The 22438-nt window shown below is 42.6% G+C and overlaps 1 protein-coding gene across 2 annotated transcripts in view; it reads left to right on the top strand.

Annotated features, from left to right (window-relative positions):
* The window catches only part of KLHDC1 (kelch domain containing 1), a 46126-nt gene that overhangs the window by 5572 nt on the left and 18116 nt on the right, over positions 1 to 22438 (top strand). For both annotated transcript variants that reach the window (XM_058666390.1, XM_012926872.3), the window contains exons 2-8: positions 7022 to 7092; positions 7494 to 7611; positions 8828 to 8946; positions 14296 to 14374; positions 15339 to 15422; positions 19625 to 19708; positions 20157 to 20215. In XM_058666390.1, the coding sequence (XP_058522373.1) occupies positions 7022 to 7092; positions 7494 to 7611; positions 8828 to 8946; positions 14296 to 14374; positions 15339 to 15422; positions 19625 to 19708; positions 20157 to 20215 (614 nt within the window). The remainder of the gene's footprint in view (positions 1 to 7021; positions 7093 to 7493; positions 7612 to 8827; positions 8947 to 14295; positions 14375 to 15338; positions 15423 to 19624; positions 19709 to 20156; positions 20216 to 22438) is intronic.

Genomic DNA, 22438 nt, shown 5'->3' on the forward strand with positions numbered 1-22438 from the left:
GTCGTTTGTCTGACTGGCTCAGCCTGTCTTCAGGATCAGAAACTTTCTTCTGCCTGTCCAGTTCTGCTGTTGAGGTTCTGAACTGTTCTGTGTTTCATTTATTGAGTTCTTTATCTCCAGTCGTTGATCAGTTCTTTTCTGTGGCCTGGACTTTTTTGTTGAATTTCTTACTCATTTATCAGTTGCTCTCTTAATGTCATTAAATGCTCTGATACATACTCTTGCATCTCTTGAAATGAAATTTCCTTAAAATTCACTGTTTTGGGGCTCGGCTGGTGGCCTAGCGGCTAAAGTCCTCGCCTTGAACGCGCCCGGATCCCTTATCGGCACCAGTTCTAATCCCAGCAGCTCCACTTCCCATCCAGCTCCCTGCTTGTGGCCTGGGAAGGCAGTCGAGGACGGCCCAAAGCCTTGGACCCTGCACCCATGTGGGAGACACAGAAAAAGTTCCTGGATCCTTGCTTCAGATCGGCATAGCACTGGCCATTGCAGTCACTTGGGGAGTGAATCACCGGATGGGGGATCTTCTTCTCTGTCTCTTCTTCTCTCTGTATATCTGACTTTGCAATAAAAATAAAATAAATCTTTAAAAAACAAAAGCTCACTTTTTGAATTCACAGGCAGTCCTTTGGTTTCTGTTTTTCTGGCCTATGTGCTTGAGAGTGACTGTGTGATTTTGACACCTGGTGTTAACCTTGTTTTTCTTGCTTCCTGAGCCCCTATGTTGATTTTTGTACACCTAGTATAACTAGTTCCCTCTACCAGTTTTTTTATGGTGGCCTTTGCAATAAAAGATTAATGCACACAGCGTGTCCTGAGACGTTTGGTGGATGTGTTGCATTAGTTCGCTCGTGGTAGATGCTCTAGCGTAGTGTTCACATACCTGCTTCAACTGTAATCAGTGTGGCAGTGCATGCTGGTGCCTCAGTGCACTAAGCTGCGGGATTTATGCAGCACTAGTTGGAATGCAGTGCCGTTTACTTAGGGCAGGTTGCGGGCAGCTCTAGGTGTGTCCATCATCGTGGGTGTGTGTTATGTGAGGGCACCAAGTAGTGCCACACAACATACCTGGTAGCATGCCCATCAGTGTTTAAGGACTGCACAGAGGCTGGGCTGCATCTGCATGCCCAGATGAGGCACCTGTCAGTGTCTGATTGAGGACAGCAGTTTTACATGGCCTCGTGTAAGCCTGCTTCCTGGGCTGCAAGTGTTAGGTAGGATCAGTTGTCGTCTTCTCAGGACCTGAGTGTACAGTGCTGCTGGGAACTGATGCTCAGCTGTTTATCAGAGCCGCAGGAGGATGGCTGAGGCTGCCCAGTTGCTTGCTTTAATTTTTGAAATTTATTTGTTTTTATTTGAAAGGCATACACAGAGGCACAAAGACAGGCATAGAGATCTTCCTCTGTGGTTTCACTTCCTAAATGCTTGGCAACAGCCAGGGTTGGGCCATTATAAAATATACTGGGCCAGGGCCCAGTGCAGTAACCTAATGGCTGAAGTCCTTGCCTTGAATGTACTGGGGTCCCATGTGGGCGCTGGTTCATGTCCTGGCTGCTCCACTTCCCATCCAGTTTCCTACCTGTGGCCTGGGAAAGCAGTCGGGGATGGCCCAAAGCCTTAGGACCCTGCACCTGCAATGGGAGACCCAGAAGAAGCTCATGACTCCTGGCTTTCGATCAGCCTCAGTTGTTGCGGCAGCTTGGGGAATGAACCGGCAGACGGAAGATCTTTCTCTGTCTCCTTCTCTGTATCTGCCTCCCCAGTAAAACAAAAATAAAAATCTGTAAAAAAAAAAAAAAAAAAGGTTTTAAATGTATGTTATGATATATATGTGTGTGTGTAGATTTTTAAAATGTAAATGTGTGGTATGATATATACACACACACATTCTTAAAATGTATGACACACACATGTGCACACATGACCAGACTGGAGCCAGCTGGGTTCATGTTGAAGCAGTCCAAAATGCAATCCAGGTCTCACGTGAGTGGTAAGGACCAAAATACTTAAGCTGTTTGCCACTGTTTCACCTGCTGTGAATTAGCAGGGCATAGGGACTGGCAGCAGAGCACCCTGGCATTCCCATCTGAGATGCAGGCAATCCAATTGGCAGCTTAACCGTGTGCCAAACACCCATCCTATTCTCAAGTTTTGATAAGCACTATTGTCACTTTATAGTTCTATGTGTGTTTTCAGTGTTACTCCTCATTTGGTAAGTTTTCAAGGAAGATATAATTTAAATTTCTAAATCTATAATATTCTCATAACTACCTTTATATTAATCATTTCTAGTTTAACTATGTTCCACTCAGATAATCTGGTTCAATAGGCTTTCTTTAAGGACTAACCTGTGGTCAGTTTAACATACCATTCTTTCTTAGGAAAAATTTATATTATAGTTGTTGGATGAAATATGTTTGATGTATTAATTTATCAGTCTGGCTAATTGTATTGTTTAAAATCTCCTGTTTTGGCAATGTTTAACCTGCTGGCACCATGACATTGCAGGTTGACCTTTCTCCTGAGGTGCCAGCATCCCATATAGTGCCAGTTTGAGAACTGACTGCTCCACTTCTGATTCAGCTCCCTGCAAATGACAGGGAAAGCAGTGGAGGATGGCTCAGGTGTTTGGCTTCTGCACTCATAAGGGAGAAGAGGAGCAAGCTCCTGGCTCGTGTCTTTAGGCTGGCCCAGATTCAGCCGTTGCATCCATTTGGGGAATAAATTGCCAAATGAAAAATCAGTCAATCAATCAATCAATCAATCAATCAATCTCTGTTTCTCCTCTCTCTCTAACTCTGCCTTTCAAATAATGGCAATAATATTAATAATAATAATAATAATAATAATAAATTCTGATTTTCAGTTCTTTTGCTATCCTGTTCTGAAAGTTAGTACAAATGGATTAAAAATCTCTTGCTCCAGCTGTTGATTTTTAATTTCTTCCTGCAGTGCTTTATGCATTTTGAATTACCTTTTGTGTGCATGTGAATTGCGTTTTTTGAGAACATTTTTTCTTGTTCTCCTTTTTTTAATATAAAAATTCTTATTTGTTTTTAGTCATGTGATAGGTGACTTATTTACTCCAACAAAACAGTTTACTGCATTAACAGTTTAATAGTTTCTTCCCTTGGGAAAAATTAATTTTTGAGGAGGATAAACAAAATCCCAGAAAGTGAGAGAGCAAAAGGCAGGGACATTTCTATCTGTGGATTTATTCCTAAAATGACCACAACAGCTGGGGCTGAGCCAGGCTGAAGGCAGGAGCTTGAAACTCCGTGTCTCCCATGAATGATAGGGGCCCCTGAACGTGGGCCGTTAGCAGGGAGCTGGCTCAGAAGTGGAGCATCCAGGCCTGGAAGCAGCACCCATGTGGGATGCTGACATTTCAGGTAGTGACTGAACCTCCGGCAGCACAACTCTGGTCTCAGAAAATTTTAAGTCTGTTTACTCCTTTCCCTAGGTGATATCCTGATCTTCCTATCGAGGTGGTCGTCAAAACAGAATATTTATGTGTACTCACATATTTTTTTGGCGTTTTTTTAATTTATTCATTAATTACATTGTATTATGTGGCACAGTTTCATAGGTACTGGGATTCTCCCCACCCCTCCACAAACCCTCCCCCCATGGTGGATTCCTCCACCTCGTTGCATAACCACAGTTCAAGTTCAGTTGAGATTCCCTCATTGCAAGCATATACCAAACACAGAGTCCAGCATCTTATTGTCCAGTCAAGTTCAATGGTTTCTTAGGAAGACCCTCTCTGGTTTGAAGGCAGAGCCCGCAGAGTATCATCCCAGTCAATTAAAAGCTCCAACATACCATCAGCAAAAATTTACATCATTATGGAATTGACATAGTATTGGTGTACTCAAATATTTTTAAATGTTTTGTCACGCCCTTCCTTGCTACATTTCAGATCTTTATGTGTCATGTTTCCCTTTTGCCTTTAGTCGATTAGAATTTCCTTCAGTAAGATTCTGTCTCTGGTCGGCTGTCTCAGATTTTATCTAATTATGTCTTTATTTCACCTGAGTTCTTGGGAGATAGTTTTTCTAGATATAAAATTCTAGGTTGGAGGGCCCGGCACAGTGGCCTAGCAGCTAAAGTCCTTGCCTTAAACATGCCCCGGGATCCCTTATGGGCACTGGTTCTAATACTGGCAGACCCGCTTCCCATCCAGCTCCTTGCTTGTGACCTGGGAAAGCAGTTGAAGACAGCCCAAAGCCTTGGGACCCTGCACCCACGTAGGAGACCTGGAGGAGGTTCCTGGCTCCTGACTTTGGATCATCTCAGCACCAGTCGTTGCAGTCATCTGGGGCGTGAATCAATGGACGGAAGGTTTTCCCCCCGTCTCTCCTCCTCTATGTATATCTGACTTTGTAATAAAAATAAATAAATAAATAAAAATAATAAAATTCTAGGCTTGGAAGTACTATGTTTAAACATATTTGTTTAAGATTATTTAGGTTCTGTTATTAGTGAGATTTCAGTCAGTATCTACTGTGAAGACGATCTCTTTTCTCTAGCTGTTTGGAAAGTATCATATAGTTTCACTGTTGTGTATCAAGGTATGTTTTTTTTTTTTTAAAGATTTATTATTATTGGAAAGCTGGATATACAGAGAGGAGGAGAGACAGAGAGGAAGATCTTCCATCCAATGATTCACTCCCCAAGTGAGCCGCAACGGGCCGGTGCTATGCCGATCCAAAGCCGGGAACCTGGAACCTCTTCCAGGTCTCCCACGCGGGTGCAGGGTCCCAATGCATTGGGCCATCCTCGACTGCTTTCCCAGGCCACAAGCAGGGAGCTGGATGGGAAGTGGAGCTGCTGGGATTAGAACCGGCGCCCATATGGGATCCCGGGGCGTTCAAGGCGAGGACTTTAGTTGCTAGGCCATGCCGCCGGGCCCTAAGGTATGTATTTTTATTTATCCTATATGGAACGTAGGGCCACCAGATGTCAGAACAGATTACTTTTAATAGTTTTGCAAAAACTGACATTTTGTCTCTTCAAACTTGCCTCTTTTCCATTCTCTCTATTTTTGTCTTTCTTCATGTCTTCAGTCTGTAGCCAGGAGCCGCAAGTCCCCCATGCGGATGCAAGGGCCCAGGACCTCAGGCGATCCTCTGCTGTTTTCCCAAAAACATTAGCAGAGGATTGGAGGCAGAGCAGCCAGAACTCATGCTAGTGCCCAGATGGAGTGCTGGTGTCACAGGGCAGTGGCTTACCTACACCTTCACATCCCAAGTGCCTGAAAGAATGTTCTGAGAGATGAGCATATTGCAGAGGAGTGACTCGATCACAGCAGGGAATAGGGGAGGTTTAGGAACTGAAAAAGACTGCATGGGGCTTAGTCAGTGAAAGGCAAGCTGAGCTGCAGAGGCACAGCAGGTCCCATGAGGTACTACACGGTACAGCCCCTTCAAAATTGTAGACTATTCCAAAACAGTAGAAAACCAGTGAAGGAACTTCCAAATAGTGACAACATATTAGCATTGCACTGTTTTGAAAGGTAACATATGAGGCTGCTTGGTCTGATGCCATTGACACTTGGAGTCACACAACTAATTTCCTTTTTTTCTGTCCTTAATTATCCACATAACCATCTAATACAGATTTCTTGGTTTGACATAACTGTGTTTCCTTAGAATTAATAAAGTGTGTGTGTGTATGTGTGTTTGTGTGTGTGTGTTAAGAGAGGGAAAATAGTTAAGATACTGTTTTTTTTTTTTTAAAGATTTATTTATTTTGTTACAAAGTCAGATATTCACAGAGGAGGAGAGACAGAGAGGAAGATCTTCTGTCTGATGATTCACTCCCCAAGTGAGCCGCAACGGGCCGGTGCGAGCCAATCCGATGCTGGGAACTAGGAACCTCTTCCAGGTCTCCCACGTGGGTGCAGGGTCCCAATGCATTGGGCCATGCTTGACTGCTTTCCCAGGCCACAAGCAGGGAGCTGGATGGGAAGTGGAGCTGCTGGGATTAGAACCAGCGCCCATATGGGATCCCGGGGCGTTCAAGACGAGGACTTTAGCCGCTAGGCCATGCCGCAGGGCCCAAGATACTGTTTTTTAATTATGGGAATGAGAAGCAGTGTCATCTACTAGGAATGTGAATGATTTCTGTATTACACACTTTTAGAAACTCTTGAGGTACGTTTTAGAAGCTAGCTGGCTTCTTAAATTGTTTTAGAGGTTCTAAGAAATTACAACAGATTTATGTGAGTGCTTGCTTTAACTCCTATGTTATTTCAGCTTGTTACCCTTTTCCTATTTATCTTTAAATTGTCATTAAAAATGTCTTTTATTGAGTCCTGAGGCTGTAGCCTAGCGGCTAAAGTCCTTGCCACGCATGTGCTGGAATCCGATGCGGGCACTGGTTTGTGTCTTGGCAGCTCTGCTTCCTGTTCAGCTCCCTGCTTGTGGCCTGGGAAAACTGTCAGGGATGGCCCAAGGCCTTGGGACCCCACACCTGCATGGGAGACACGGAGGAAGCTTCTGGCTCTTGGCTTCTAATAGGCTCAGCTCAGCCGTTGCAGACACTTGGGGAGTCAATCAGTAGACAAAAGATCTTCCTCTTTGTCTCTCTTCTCTGTATATCTGACTTTCCAGTAAAAATAAACAAATTTTAAAAAATCTTTTATTATTTATTTCTGTGTACTCAAAATGTACTGTCTTCTTACATGTTCTTTTTTCTTTGCTTTATTGTCTAAATGTCTGCTACAAATCTGTTTTACTTAAAGTCCTTTTAAGAAGAATTTAACTATCAGGAGTTGAGATTCGTATTTTTTTTCCTTTTTTTTTGCGATTCATATGCTTTCTATTTAGAATTCTGAAGCTTTATTTCCCCCTATTTCTCTCTAGGCATTCATTCCCTTCTTTTACATTGGAGAAAAAAATCCTTCCATCCTAATTTTGTGTTTTGTAGCATTTTCATTGAAATTTTTCAGTGTTGAGGAACTGTTTGATTATGACCATGTAATTGATAAACAACTTTATGTATTCTCTGTTTTTAGTCTATTGAAGACAATGAAGTATATTTGCCTAATGATGAAATTTGGACCTATGAAATTGATAGTGGGTTATGGTAAGTTATTTCAAAGTTTAGGATATCTCCAATTTTAATGTCTGTTCAATTGAGATTGTACTTAAAGCACATTGGTGAAGTCTCCTTTTCCGTTTATCCCACTGTTCCCTTCCCTGCGGCTCTTGCCTTGCACTGTTCCATTTATCATTGCTCTTAAGACCAACGCTGTCCTGAATGCTGTTGTGTTCCATTCTGAGTGCCAGCAGCATGTAGGAAACATTTTGTGGTTGCCTTTGTCCTTGCAGGTTGAAAAGTGTTCATCTGAATCTGAAGAGTTTTATTCGGTATCAGTGACTGTTGTATGCTGGTTGTCATTGGCAGTGACAGTATTCACTGAAACAGGAAGGGACTGTTCTTTCCCCTTTGGAAGGTGATGGGATCCTGTGTTGTTCTCGCTGCAGGAGGATGCACCTCATGGAAGGAGAACTCCCTGCCTCCATGTCGGGAAGCTGTGGCGCTTGCGTGTGTGGGAAGCTCTATGTTTTTGGAGGATATGATGACCAGGGATACAGCAACAGAGTAATGTTTCCTTTTCATTCTGAAGCTCAGCACCATGTCCTATTCAATGCATCACCCCATCCTACAACTTTCCCACAAATACTCTATAAAGATGTCTAGGACTTTGCAGATTTCCAGTGACAAATTTTTTTTCACAGTCTACACCATAGGATTTTATTTACATGAAACTGTAGCATAGATAAAATTGATCTATAAACAGAAAGCAGATTGATGATTTTCTGTAGTTAGAGGTATGAGAGGAATGGCACCAATGGGATGTTGGTAACTTTCTTTGACAGAAATAATTTATCCTTTGATAGTGTACTTGTTAAAGCTCACCAAATGAGATACCTAATTAAACAAAAAAGATGAAAGGCAAAACAAAAACAGCCAGGGGATTGGCAGTGCAAACATCTGAGAGCAAAGGGTAAGGAGCTCAGCCTGCAGACCACCAATCCAGGATACACCATCTCCAAAATGGTGGCGTATCATCTCCAAAAATGTATCAGGAGACAGTGTGGTGGACAGATTGGCACTTGGCTCCCTGGGATGCCGTGCTACTGTGTTCCAGCTTGTGAGGAAACCCCGACCCATGGGCATGGGTGGGACCTGAGACTAGCTGCCACTAGGACATGGCAAAAGGGATGAAATGTCACAGCTGTGATTGCAAGATTTTTTTTTACACACACACAAACACAGAGAACTCTCATCCAATAGCTCATTCCTCAAATGCCCCGGGGCTGGGCCAGGTGCTGGAGGTGGGAGAGAAGAATGCATCCCAGGTCTCCCATTCTCCCACGTGTTCAGTTTTGGGATTTGTCTTGCTAGCACACTTGCTCTAGAGCTTCTTGTTTACTTGAAGAGGCCACAGGGAGGGAAGCCCGTATGAAAAAAGAAATCGTAGACACGTCAGTGACAAAATTTTGAAGATAGATTGGAAATGCTGCAGTGTTGCTCTTTTCAATGTCTTTCCGCTTGCAAATTAACTACATTCCTAATTCATATCCACGCAGAGAGAGACTGATGCGAAATGCTCCATTTTCCTGTGTTTTGTATCATTTCTGCCTCTAAAACTCTCATTTTCATTAAGGCTGCAGTTTTTAATTTGTACCAAGTAAAAATGTTACCTGTTGGAGACAGAGCAGTAGTAGTGTTAATTTTTGGATCACAGGTTTCTCTGACACATACCTAATTTCCAAATGTTGTGTGTGATAAAAATGTTTTCATCTTTTAAAAGCTTTATTTTGTTAATTTGAGAGCAAGCGATGGAATCTACCTTTGGGAAAAAATCAGTAACTTTGAAGGCCAGCCGCCAACGCCTCGTGATAAACTTTCCTGCTGGGTATATAAAGACAGGTAAGACGGCAGGTGTGTTTAGTGCATTGATGGCAGGTAAGTGAGGATTACAGCTTTTGGCCAAATCAGAAAAGTTCACAGTATGAAGCTTCTTCCAAGATATGAGTTCAAACCTTTTTGATGTGAATAATAATAGCAATTCTGAACCCTGGATCAGAGCCATGATAGAGAAATGAGTATGGTGGGAACAACTCTTTGCTTTTCTTTTACATTGTTTGTTATTCAACTTAATTTTTTGCGGCAGGTAATACATTCACGTGGGTCCAAAACGGAAATCCTGGTTTGAAGGGTACGCTGCAAGGTGTTTCCCTTCTCGGTCTGCATGCACACTGTCCCCATGCCCCACATGCACAAAACCCCACAGGTGTGTGTGCGCGTATTCCAGTGCTGCTCCTCAGCCGACTCTGCATACTGTGGGTACTGAGTACACTCTTCGGAACTCTGCTACTTGTTGTGGTTAAGCCTGACATACAGGCTTTTCCTCTTTCTGTAGCCCTAGTCAGGGTTGTTTTTGTTTTGCTTTTTAAATTTTTGGCTTGCTGCATTGTATTCCCCTTTATAGATGCATCATAGTTACTAAACCTTTTCTTTATAGCTAAAACAACGCTTGGGTCATTTTAACTCCCTTGCTCTGACAAACCACGCTGTGGTGAATCTTTGTATATGAATAACAGCAAATCTGTCAGTTAAAATCCCAGAGCAAGATTGCTAGGTCTGCTGTTATCAAACATCTGGATCTTTTCTACTTTTTTCTCCCGGATTTTTTTCTTTTTTCTTGATGTAGGCATTGTGGCATGGCAGTTAAGCTCACCGCTTGGGTTGCTTGTGTCTCATGTTGTAGTACTAGCTTGAGTCTGACTGCTTCTCCTGGAGTCCAGCTCCTGTAACGGAAAGCAGGGGAGCAGCTATGATAGCCCAGATACTCGGCCCCTGCTGCCGTCTTAGCAGACCCAAGTGGGTCTCTGGACCCCTGAGTTTTGCTTACTCCAGTTGCAGCTTGTGGGGGTATTAGGGGGAGTGAATTAGTTTATGGAAGTGTGCCTTCTCTCCCTCTCTCCCCATCTGTCTCCCTCACTCCCCTGTTCTCACTCTTAGTCACTCATTCATCCAACAGGATAATAAACTTTTCTTTTAATGAACTACTGATTTTACTTAGGATTTGTCTTTTTTCTATTTCTGTGTCTAATTTTCTGTTAAGCCTATTGGAGTAATTCTTTCATTCTGACATCTTATTTTCCATTTTTAATATTTATTTCGTTGTCTTGGTTCTGTGTATTTGTTTAAATTGCTCTTTTTTTCAAGATTTATTTATTTTTATTTGAAAGGAAGATTTTACAGAGAGAAGGAGAGTCAGACTAAGACAGAGATCTTCCGTCTGCTGGTTCACTTCCCAAATGGCTGCAGTGGCCAGAGCTGAGCTAACCCAAAACTGGAAACTTTTTCCAGGTTTCCCAAGTGGGTGCAGGGTTCCAAGGACTTGAATCGTCCTCTGCTGATTTCCCAGGCCATAAGCAGAGAGCTGGATTGGAAATGGAGCAGCCGGGCATGAGCTGGTGCTCACATGGAATGCCAACACCATAAGAGTATTAGCCAGCTGAACCACTATACTGACCCCTAAATTGCTCGTTTCTTCCCATAGGTTGTCACATTGTTCCACTAGGTCTGTTGTCATTTCTATTATAGTCATTTTATTCTTTAAACAAGTGTTTATTTTTATTTGAAAGGCAGATTTTACAGAGACAGAAAGATAGAGAGAAGGCCTTCCATCTGCTGATTCGCTCTCCAAATAGCCAAAACAGCCAGAGCTAAGCTGATTCTAAGCTGGGAGCTAGAAACATCTTCTATCTCCATGTGAGTACAGAGGACCAAGGACTTGGCTGTTTTTACTGCTTCCTCAGACCATAAGCAGAGAGCTGGATCAGGAAATACAGCAACCAAGACATGAACCTGTGCCCATATGGATGCTGGCACCACAGGACAGATAATTAGTATGCCGTACTATGCAGGTACCTATCATTTTAAAGGCAATTTCTGATTATTCTAATATTTGACCAATATCTGACTGCTTATATTTACTCCTTCCTCTCTAGCTTATGGCTCAGTGTGTGTGTGACTGTGTAAAGGCATATGTATGTGAGAGAGATAGGTTGCATTTTCATGTATTTTATAATTTTTTATTCTCAGATAGACATATTGTAAGAAAGAGCAGTAATACTAGAATACATTATACTTATCTCCACAGTGGCACAACAGGTCTTTGCTCAGGTTGCTGGGTTCTGAGGCAGGCTAATCTGTAGTTGAGCTGTGTTTAGGCTTTGTTCAGCATTTTAATTTCGGTTTACCACTGGTTTCTCATGTTTCTGAGGGAGGACTTTCCTTCACCACGACCCTGAATTTCAGAGCTGGAAATCATCTAGAGTTTTTTTTTTTTAAGATTTTTAGATTTTTAAAAATTTTATTGGAAAGTCATTTTACCGAGAGGGGGAGAAACAGAGATAGTACATCTGTTGGTTCACTCCTCAAGGGGCCACAACGGCTGGAGCTGAGCCGAATCGAAGCCGGTAGCCAGCAGCTTCTTCTGGGTCTCCCACACAGGTGCAGGGTCCCAATGCATTGGGCCATCCCTGCCTGCTTTCCCAGGCCACAGGAAGGGAGCTGGATGGGAAGTAGAGCTGCTGGGATACGAACCAGCGCCCATATGGGATCCTAGTGAATGCAAATCAAGGCCTTTAGCCACTAGGTTACCACACTGGGCCTCTGTCTAGAGATTTTTAAGCTATTTTTTCAAAACTAGTTTCCCACTTCTCATAATTATGGGAAATCTCTCCCTGTTTGTTTGTTTATCCCAGCTGGTGGGTCTTTGGGCCAGCAGGAGTTCTTTTTCCTGTCCAGTCTCACCTCATGGTTTCTATACCTTGAGTCTGTCTGAGCCTCTGCCTTCCACCTTGGCTTTTGAAGGCTGCCATTCTGTGTGGCATAAAGGCTTGGCATGCCCCTGACATGCTTCTTTCACATCATCTGTCCTAATCCCAATCTTGGAAGCTTGAAAATCCTGATTGCCTGGAGAGACCTGATTGATCCATCCATTGCTTCCAGATTTTGATGACTGACCCTGAATCTTTTCTGAAGAATAAAAAAGGATGGTAGTATAGGCTCAAGCTCCTTCTGTATCTGTTTTCAGATGCTAATTTGTAGGGTCATTTTAACATCGATGGTAGAACTGCCACAAGCAGTACCACCTTCCCATGTGGGTGCCAGTTCAAGTCCTGGCTACTCTGCTTCTAATCAAGCTCCTTGCTAATGGCCTGGGACAACAGAAGCAGATGACCACAGTGCTTAGGCCACTGCCACCCACTTGGGAGATCTGGAAGAAGCTCCTGGCTTCAGCCTGATCCAGTCCCAGCCTTTGTAGATATTAAGAGGGGGTGATCTGTTAGATGGACTATATCAGTTTCTCCCCATTCTCTGTCTTTCAAATAATAAAATGAAAATACTTTCAAATTTTTTATAGATTTATTTATTTTTGTTGCAAAGTCAGATATACAGAGAGGATGAAAGACAGAAAGGAAGATCTCCCGTCTGCTGATTTATTCCCCAAATGGCTGTAACAGCCAGAGCTGAGGCAATCCTAAGCCAGGAGCCAGGAACCTCTTCTGGTCTCCCTTGCGAGTGCAGGGTCCCAAGGCTTTAGGCCATCCTCTACTGCTTTCCCAGACCACAAAGTAGTGCTAAAATGGAATCCCGGCGTGTGTAAGGCGAGGACTTCAGGCTAGTGTGCCAAGCCCAATATTTTTAAATTAAAAAACATATATATTTATTTACTTTTATTAGAAAGGCAGATTTTACGGAGAGAAAGAGAAGGATCTGCCAGCCACTGGTTCACTCCCTATATGGCTGCCTTGAGCAACGCTAAGTTCTGAAACCAGGATCAAGAGCCTATTATAACTCTCCCATGCAGGTACAGGGACCCAAGGCTTTGGGCCACTACCTTCCCAGGTCACAAACAGGTAACTGGATCAAACGTGGAGCAGCCGTAAAGTGAACTATCACCCATATGAGATGCCTGCACTTCGAAATGGAGGAATAGCCGGCTGAATCATCGCACAGGCACCAAGACATAAAAATCTTTAAAATAGGGCCTGGCTCCATGGCCTAGCAGCTGAAGTCCTTGCCTTAAACATGCTGGGATCCCATATGGGTGCCGGTTCTAATCCTGGCAGACCCTGCTTCCCATCCAGCTGCCTGTTTGTGGACTGGTAAAGCAGTTGAGCACAGTCCAAAGCTTTGGGACCCTGCACCCGCATAGGAGACCCAGAAGGAAGTTCCTGGTTCCTAGCTCCTGGCTTAGGATTGATGTAGCACCGGTCTTTGTGGTCTCTTGGGGAATGAATCATCAGACAGAAGATCTGCCTCTCTGTCTCTCCTCTCAGTATATCTGATTTTCCAATAAAAATAAATAAATCTTTTAAAAATATCTTTACGGGGCCGGGCACGATGGCCTAGTGACTAAAGTCCTCACCTTGTACACGCCCAGGATCCCAGATGGGCTCCGGTTCTATTCACAGTGGTCTCGCTTCCCATCCAGCCTCCTGCTTGTAGCCTGAGAAAGCAGTCGAGAACAGCCCAAAGCCTTGGGACCCTGCACCTGCGTGGGAGATCTGGAAGAGCTCCTGGCTCCTGGCTTTGGATCAGCACAGCACCAGCCATTGTGGTCACTTGGGGCGTGAATCATTGCAGGGAAGAACTTCCTCTCTTTCCTCCTCTCTGTATATCTGACTTTGCAATAAAAATAAAATAAATCTTTAAAAAATACATATCTTTAAAACTTATTAAAAAAAAACAGTAAGATTCTGGTGGCCAGAGCCATGGTATAGTAGGTTAAGCCTTCTGCCTGCAGTGCCAGTATCCTATATGGGCTCTGGTTCAATTCCCATCTGTTCATGCTCCCAGCCATCTCCCTACTAATGTGCCTAGGAATGATCCTCTCACCTTCCTCCCCAGCAGACCAAGAGAAGAATAAAAAAAAGAAAAGACCCTAATTTTCCATACCAGCCTGGGTGGTTTTTTCCAAGCCCTTATGTACTTGTGTACTGAGCCTCTGCATACCGTGAGCTCATTCTCCTGCTGTTCCACAGGAATAGGAGCAGCCGTGGTGCTTCTCCTCATGTTGGGAGCTTACCTCATTGTGGGATTGACTAATTCACATCTCGGGGTTTGCACAGCCCTTTGATTTTGTAATTAGTTTAGATGTTTTTAGTTCTTACAGTGTGAGAAAGGATCTATTTGAATTTTTATGAATATACTATAGGCAGAACTCCTAATGTATATCTTTTTATTTTTATTTTTCAGGTTAATATATTTTGGTGGTTATGGGTATAGGAGGCACAATGAACTCCAAGACTGTTTTGATGTTCATGATGCATCTTGGGTAAGAGACTGATCACTGTAAATATACTTTCCAATTAAAAAAAAATTATATATATATTAAAGTATATATATACTTTATATATAATATATAACATATATATTATTATATATAATATATATAGTATATATTATATATACATATTAAAGTAGAATGTAACACTGGCACATGGAAAAGCTAATGTGCTGACAGAGGATTTCAACTCCCACAGGATGCCAAGCACAAAGTAACTGCTAACTCTGAGCCTTCATGACAAAGAATTTTGGCTCTTAAAGGAAAAGGAAGACATGCAGCATAAGTCTGACCAGTCAGCACAAATTTCTGGATGAAGTAGAAGTGATTAGAACTTTTTGGAAAAAGGAACCATGGCCTCCTACAGTTTATTACATCCAGGATGAGGTTCTGAGCATGTGTTTTATGGAAACATTTCAAAATGCACCTATCATTCCTTCCTTTGCAATTCTAAAAGACAGTTCCCTGGGAGAATTCAAAAAGTGCCAACAAATCACTGCAGGCAGTAGTGTGAGAAGAAAAGTTGCCAGATGCTGCTGCAGCTGGCCTTAGTCCCACACACTGAGGCGCCAGCTTTGAGTAAAGGGATGCTTGATTCTCTTTTTTGAGAAGACATGCTTTGTTGTACCAATAAATATGCATTAAACTCTTAACAACGGAGGGAGGCATTTGGTCTGTGTTTAAAATGTTGGGCAGTGTGCCTTGTTTCCATTCTCCACTCCAGCTCCTGGTTTTGGGTTCCCTCTAATGCAGACTCTGGGAGGCAGCAGTTGGTAGCACAAGTATTGAGGCCCTTACCGGATGCCGGGGTTGCCTTCCCTGCTCTGGGCTTCATGCATGGGAAAATGTTCTGTCTCTAGCTCTATCCCCAAAGAAAAAAAGAAAAACTCTTTAAACTTTTAGTCGTAGAAAAAAATTATAAAAACTTTCAAGCACTTACATATTTCTGTTTCAGGAAGAACAGATATTCTGGGGATGGCATAATGATGTCCACGTGTTTGACACAAAGACACAGACTTGGTTTCAACCAGAAATTAAAGTAAGTGTTGCAAAAAGTTAACTGTATACTCTTGTATTCGTTGATACATATAGCATCTACCTTGTAGCAGGTGACTTGGATGTTAGTAACAGGGTTCGTCATCACAGAATCCTCGAGTGCCCACCAACACTTCTTTTCGTTAATGACACATTTTCTTCAGGTCAGCTAAGATTTACTAGACAACATCTTTTTAAAAAAAGATTTATTACTTTTTATTGGAAAAGCAGATATACAGAGAGGAGGAGAGACAGATAGGAAGGTCTTCCATCCAATGATTCACTCCCCAAGTAGCCGCAACGACTGGTGTTGCACCAATCCGGATCCAGGAGCTTCTTCAGGCTTTCTTTCTTTTTTTTTTTTTTTAAAGATTTATTCATTTTATTACAGCCAGATATACACAGAGGAGGAGAGACAGAGGAAGATCTTCCATCCGATGATTCACTCCCCAAGTGAGCCGCAACGGCCGGTGCTGCGCCGATCCGAAGCCAGGAACCTGGAACCTCTTCCGGGTCTCCCACGTGGGTGCAGTGTCCCAATGCATTGGGCCGTCCTCGACTGCTTTCCCAGGCCACAAGCAGGGAGCTGGATGGGAAGTGGAGCTGCCGGGATTAGAACCAGTGCCCATATGGGATCCCAGGGCGTTGAAGGCAAGGACTTTAGCCACTAGGCCATGCCGCCGGGCCCCAGGCTTCTTACTTGGGTGCTGGGATCCAAGGCCTTGGGCTGTGCTCAGTTGCTTTCCCAGGCCATGAGCAGGGAGCTGGATGGAAATCAGGGCTGCTGGGACTAGAACCGGCACCCATAATGGATCCCGGGACATTCAAGGTGAAGGCTTTAGCTGCTAGGCCACTGCACTGGATCCTAGTCAACATCTTTTTTTTTTTTTTCTTTTTGTGACACAGTTAAATAGGCTCTAGGATTCCCCCAACTCCTCCGCATACCCTCCCCCCATGGTGGATTCCTCCACATCGTTGCAGTAGTATAGTTAATATCCAGTCATAGTTCCTTCATTGCGGGCATGTACCATGCATAGAGTCCAGTGTCCTATTGTCCAGATAAATTCAACAGTTTCACTGGGAGACCATCCCCGGTCTGAAAGTGTAACTGGCAGAATATCATCCCCTCCAATGTAACGTCACAGTACACCATCAATAACAGTTTAGAACATCATGGAATTAATTGACATGGTATTGAGTGACCAATATGTTAGAAAATGCAAGTTCTTCACCACATCCTGTGACTGCTTCATTGACATTCCAGTTTTAGTTTATACATCACTGGCTGCTGAACACCTTAAAATGGCTATAGGGTACTATTCAGCTGTCTATTTTCGTTTTTATGTTTAGCAGCTTATAGTATTATAGCGTGATTTTTACTGAACTTAGCAAATTTTAGGATAGCCCAAACAGGCTTATAACCCTAACAAGGCACATGTTAACACTTGAGGTGCAGAACAGTTTTAGGAGGGGTGTGCAGACAAATCTTCAATACCTTAGTGAGGAGTAACTAATCTTTGTGTCCTACCTAGCAAGGCTTAAAAGTCCAAACTGACCATTTTCTGTGTGTTCTACACTTTCCTTATTGGTCTCTGTCTATCTGTTCTAATTTTTGGGGGGGAGCCCTCCGGAGTAGACAACATCTTATAAAGCAGTGCCATCATCACTGTTTCATCACAGGCAGACCCTCATTTAATGGACATTTTTAAAGTTTTTAATGTTTTTTTAAAGTTCTCTTACAACAAATTTCATGGTTTTTGAAAGCCTGTGGTTCATAAATTCTTGAAATCAGAAGTATATCACAGTAATACATTATCAGTACTCTTGCATTTGCAAGTAACCAAACACAAATTCCAACTAATTTTAAGCACTAACGAGTTTTCCGTCTCTGGAAAGCACATCGGAGCAGCTCACACAGGAGGAAGAGGGGACGCCACAGGGACCAGGAGCTCTGAAGTGTGGCTAGTGACTCAGCACCGCTCTGTCTACCTCTTCCTGTCTGCTTTTCTAGGCTCCCCAGTGGAAATCAGCATCAGGCATTTGCACCTGATTGGATTTTCCTTTAGTTAGCACTTGGACTGCAAAATTTCTGTCTTTTATTAATATAGTAGAAGGATTTTATTTCTGCAAAGAATATTTTATTTCAGTGATTAGATGGGAAGAAATGTTATTCAGACTGAGTCCACTGAGAATATTCTAGTTCTCGTTGAGCCCTCTTACCTGCTGAGAGTATTCCTGGATCTCTTTGAGCCCTCTTATTATGTTAGAGGAGGACCGAGGTTCGGAAGCTACTGAGTGTTTGGGGGAATGTTCAAGTGAAGGACCTGAAGTCGGTTTAGTCAGTTGTTTGTGTTGTTCCTTCACCCCTTACCATAACCTGGTGTCCCTCCACTCCTGTCCCAGCATGCTCATCTACACGTAGTGCCATTTCAGTTAGTCCTTAGCAGGCTTTCCTGTTACTTCCCTGAGAGTGTCTTCAAGTACACTCTGAGGTTACTAAGATCAAAGGCTTGCTGACATCCTGGTAGCTATAATTTGTTGCTGTTCTTTTTTAAAGACATTTTAAAATTAGTTATTTCCAAGTATGCACATGCACACACATGGCAGGACAGAGTTGCAGAATATAAACTTTTGGTGTTGAAATTGGAAAAACTGGAATTCTGTGCTAATTGTGTCAAAACAGAACTGTGTACTTTGCGCCACTTGGTGTTTTACCACTAAGCTGGAAAGCGTTGATAATGTTTTCCTGCGTGAGGGTTTTGCCTCTGTGAGAACAGTAATAGTTGTGGTGGTGATGCTTGAGTTTCAGTGTTTCAAACAAGTAGCATTTTATGTTAGTTATGTGGTTACAGTCGCAGACAAATGCAAATGCCATGTCTGGGTTGGTTGGTTTGTTTTAAACTATCTGAACTCTGATTCCTCCAAAGTTTTGAATGTCTGTGAAACATCACATTTCACAAATAAGAAAGGAGAAATCTGATGTTTGTTTCATGATGAATATGAATATAATAGAAGAATTCTTCCAACGTTTCAGATCAGGAATGGGTAATAATAAACATTCTGTTTTGCTTGGAGTGGTCTGAACCAGAACACTTCAGTATTCTCTCTCATTTAAGTGCTCCGTGAATAATTATCTAAATTACTTCTTATCAAGTTTACTTCAGCACAGTTATTTACGCCTGAAAAGTTAACTTGTTAATTGTGGATGTGAAGCTTAAATTCTCCCCCACTGAGTGGTTGCTGAACTGGAATGTTCTTTCAGTTGGCATGCAACCTCTGCTGCAAGATACTCACCAGGAGCACATTTCGGCTGAAAATTCTTCCTTCAGATTTCATCCGTTCATCTTTACCCATTATACTCGTTTCACCAAAATTAAAAGTTTGTCTGAAAAAAGATTTACGTTTATTAATAGTAAAACTTAAAGAAGATAAAGAGTTCGAGGTGGGGAGGGATTTAGCACGGAGATTAAGCCACTGCCTGGGACAGCCACATTCCATACTGGAGTGTGGGTTTGAGTCCTGGTTTTGGCTCAGCTTCTGGTCCAGCTTCCTATTAGTGAGCATCCCTGAGGCAGCAGGTGATGCGTAACTCGGGGAGCTTGGGTTCCCACTAACCACTGGGAGATGCAGGTCGATTTCAGGGCTGCTGGCTGCAGCCTGGCACAACCCTGTCTGCTTCAGGCACTTGAGGAGTGAGCCAGCAGATGGGACTTCTTTGTCTGTCTTTTTGCCTTTAAATGCACAAAATATTTTTTACAGAAAGTTTCAGTAAAAGAGAAGTCAAAAGTGAAGTTCTGAGTTTGAGACACTAGTCTTGGGGGTCATATTTGATGTTATAGAGTTTGAAATCATGGCATTGTTGTCTGGTGCTCACTTTTGCTGTTAGCTATGTGTGTGTGTGTGTGTGTGTGTGTGAGGCAGAGAGAGATTTTTAAGTTCATGCATTTCAAGTGAAAATCTACAGAAGTACAGGAAATCTTATTTTGCTGATGGTTTCAAGCATTTAAGAAGAACAAAGTAAAGATCGGGAAAGAAATTTCATTTTTGCAGAACAATATTTGTCTGTACTTGTTGGCATTTGTAATGTGCTTTTCCATTGGAATTTTTAATAAACTCAGTGGTAAGGTATGTTTTGCTCTGAGTGTGCGAATGTTACTTTATTATAACTGTTACAAGTCTTTGCTCTCTTCTGATCTCTGCTTACAGGGTGGAGTTCCACCACAGCCACGAGCCGCGCATACGTGTGCAGTTCTTGGAAATAAGGGTTATATCTTTGGCGGACGTGTTTTGGTCAGTGGTTTTAATGAAATGGTATTTTTATGCTTGATGTTTCTTATAAGAATTTATCCTCTGATTTGTGGAACTATTAATTAAATGTTCAAATAATCTAGAGAGTAAAATGACATTTATTAGTTTTTATTCATCTGCTATTTCCAAACTAGACCATACAATAAGCAATCACAAATGGTTGTAAGTCACGTTTTCTTAACGAAAAATCATTTGCTTCAGTGCAGTATCAGAAATGTTTGATTTCTCATCATCTAAATGCTAGTAATACAGACCCATGTATTCATTTCCCATTTGACACATACTCAGGAGCTCCGTGTTAAATTTGTTAATGTTTCACATTGTTTTCTGCTTAAATTTCTGATAAGTAAAATGGAAAAAGTCAATAATCCAAACTTTTAGCCAATAAGAAACATAAAAGCATAACCACTTTAACTCACTTTTGTTTTAGCAAACTAGGATGAATGATTTGCACTACCTAAACTTAGACACCTGGACTTGGTCTGGAAGGTAAGTTAAAGATCTCAGTACATTTGTGAAAAAGGGATGGGCACAATCCAAGTCTGGCACCCCAACATCAAGCGTTTTTCTTTTCTTGCTTCAGTTTGATGGCTAATCAAGGAATATACAGATTTGCATAGAGTATATTTCTTTTTTAAAAGATTTATTTTTTATTTTTATTACAAAATCAGATATACAGAGAGGAGGAGAGACAGAGAGGAAGATCTTCCATCCGAATATTCACTTCCCAAGTGATTGCAATGGCCGGAGCTGAGCCAATCTGAAGCCAGGCCCAGGAACTTCCTCCATGTCTCCCACATGGGTGCAGGGTTCCAACGCTTTGGGCCTTCCTCGATTGCTTTCCCAGGCCATGAGCAGGGAGCTGGATGGGAAGCGGGGCTGCCGGGATAAGAACCAGTGCACCGGGCCACGCCGGGCCTAGCGGCTAAAGTCCTCACCTTGAACGCCCCGGGATCCCATATGGGCGCCGGTTCTAATCCCGGCAGCTCCACTTTCCATCCAGCTCCCTGCTTGTGGCCTGGGAAAGCAGTTGAGGACGGCCCAGTGCATTGGGACACTGCACCTGCGTGGGAGACCCAGAAGAGGTTCCAGGTTCCCAGCTTCGGATTGGTGCGCACCGGCCCGTTGCAGCTCACTTGGGGAGTGAATCATCGGACGGAAGATCTTCCTCTCTGTCGCTCCTCCTCTGTGTATATCTGGCTGTAATAAAATGAATAAATCTTTAAAAAAAAAAAAGAAAAAACAGCGCACCTATGAGAGACCGGTGCATGCAAAGCAAGGACTTTACCTGCTAGGCGATGACGCCAGACCCTAGAGTTTGTTTTTAGCCAGACTGTATGCATGAAAATACTATCATTTGAGAGTTGATCATGTGTTTGTATTAAGTACTCTCCAGGATGCTGGTCAGTAGAAGAAATGAAGGAGTAATGGATTAGGGTCACCTTAGGGGAAATAGATGAAAATTGGACTTTATTTATGGCTCAAAATTTATATTTTAAAATAAAATAAGTAAATAAAGATACTTCAGATCATGAGAAAGTAAAATTGAAACATCAGTTATCTGAGTGCAAAGAAATTTTGAAATCCATGCATGTTTTTCATAATGTACATTTTCCATGTACTTTTTGAAGACACTTCCTGTTTAACTACCGATTTGAGTATCTATCTAGTGAGAGGGAATCCAAGCTATGTATTATTCCAAAATTTGTACATCATTAAAAACAAAGCTTTGAACGTATTAGAAGAAAATATAAACATTATCTTAAAAAGTTGACATGATGGGGCCGGCGTGATAGCGTAGCGGTTAAGGTCCTCACCTTGAACTCGCCAGTATTCCATATGGGCGCTGGTTCTTATCCCGGCAGTTCCACTTCCCATCCAGCTCCCTGCTTGTGGCCTGGGAAAAAGCAGTCGACGACAGCCCAAAGCTTTGGGACCCTGCACCCATGTGGGAGACTGGAAGAAGTTCCTGTCTCCTGGCTTGGCGCAGCACCGGCGATTGCAATCACTTGGGGAGTGAATCATCGGACGGAAGATCTTCCTCTTTCTCTCCTCTCTGTTTATCTGACTTTGTGATAAAAATAAATAAATTTTAAACAAATGTTAATTTTTTAATGATATTAGCAATTAGTATTATTACGTAGTTTAGGTTTATACCATCTGTATAAAAGCTTTCTCATGTCAACTTTTTTTTTTAACACTTATTTTTTTTTTAATTGCAAAGTCAGATATACAGAGAGGAGGAGAGACAGAGCGAAGATCTTCCAGCCAATGACTCACTCCCCAAGTGACCGTAACGGCTGATGCTACACCAATCTGATGCCAGGAGCCAGGAACCTCCTCAGGTCTCCCAAGTGGGTGCAGGGTCCCAAGGCTGTAGGCCATCTTCAACTGCTTTCCTAGGCCACAAGCAGGGAGCTGGATGGGAAGCTGGGCTGTCAGGATTAGAACCGGTGCCCATATGGGATACTGGTGGGTTCAAGGCAAGGACTTGAGCTGCTAGGCTACAGTGCTGGGCCCAGATTAACATTTCTTTACAGAAAAATGTGAAAATTAGAATGCAAATAGTAAAATGCCCTTTACCTCCCACCAAAACTGGAAGTAGTATTTGCAGTATTTTTACAAGAGAGGTCAGGGTAAAGACCCACAGAAACTGGACCAGGCACGGTGGCCTAGCGGCTCAGATCCTTGCCTTGCAAGAGCCTGGATGCC

This window comes from Ochotona princeps, chromosome 6 (assembly GCF_030435755.1).
Source record: "Ochotona princeps isolate mOchPri1 chromosome 6, mOchPri1.hap1, whole genome shotgun sequence".
NCBI classification, from domain to species: Eukaryota; Metazoa; Chordata; class Mammalia; order Lagomorpha; family Ochotonidae; genus Ochotona; species Ochotona princeps.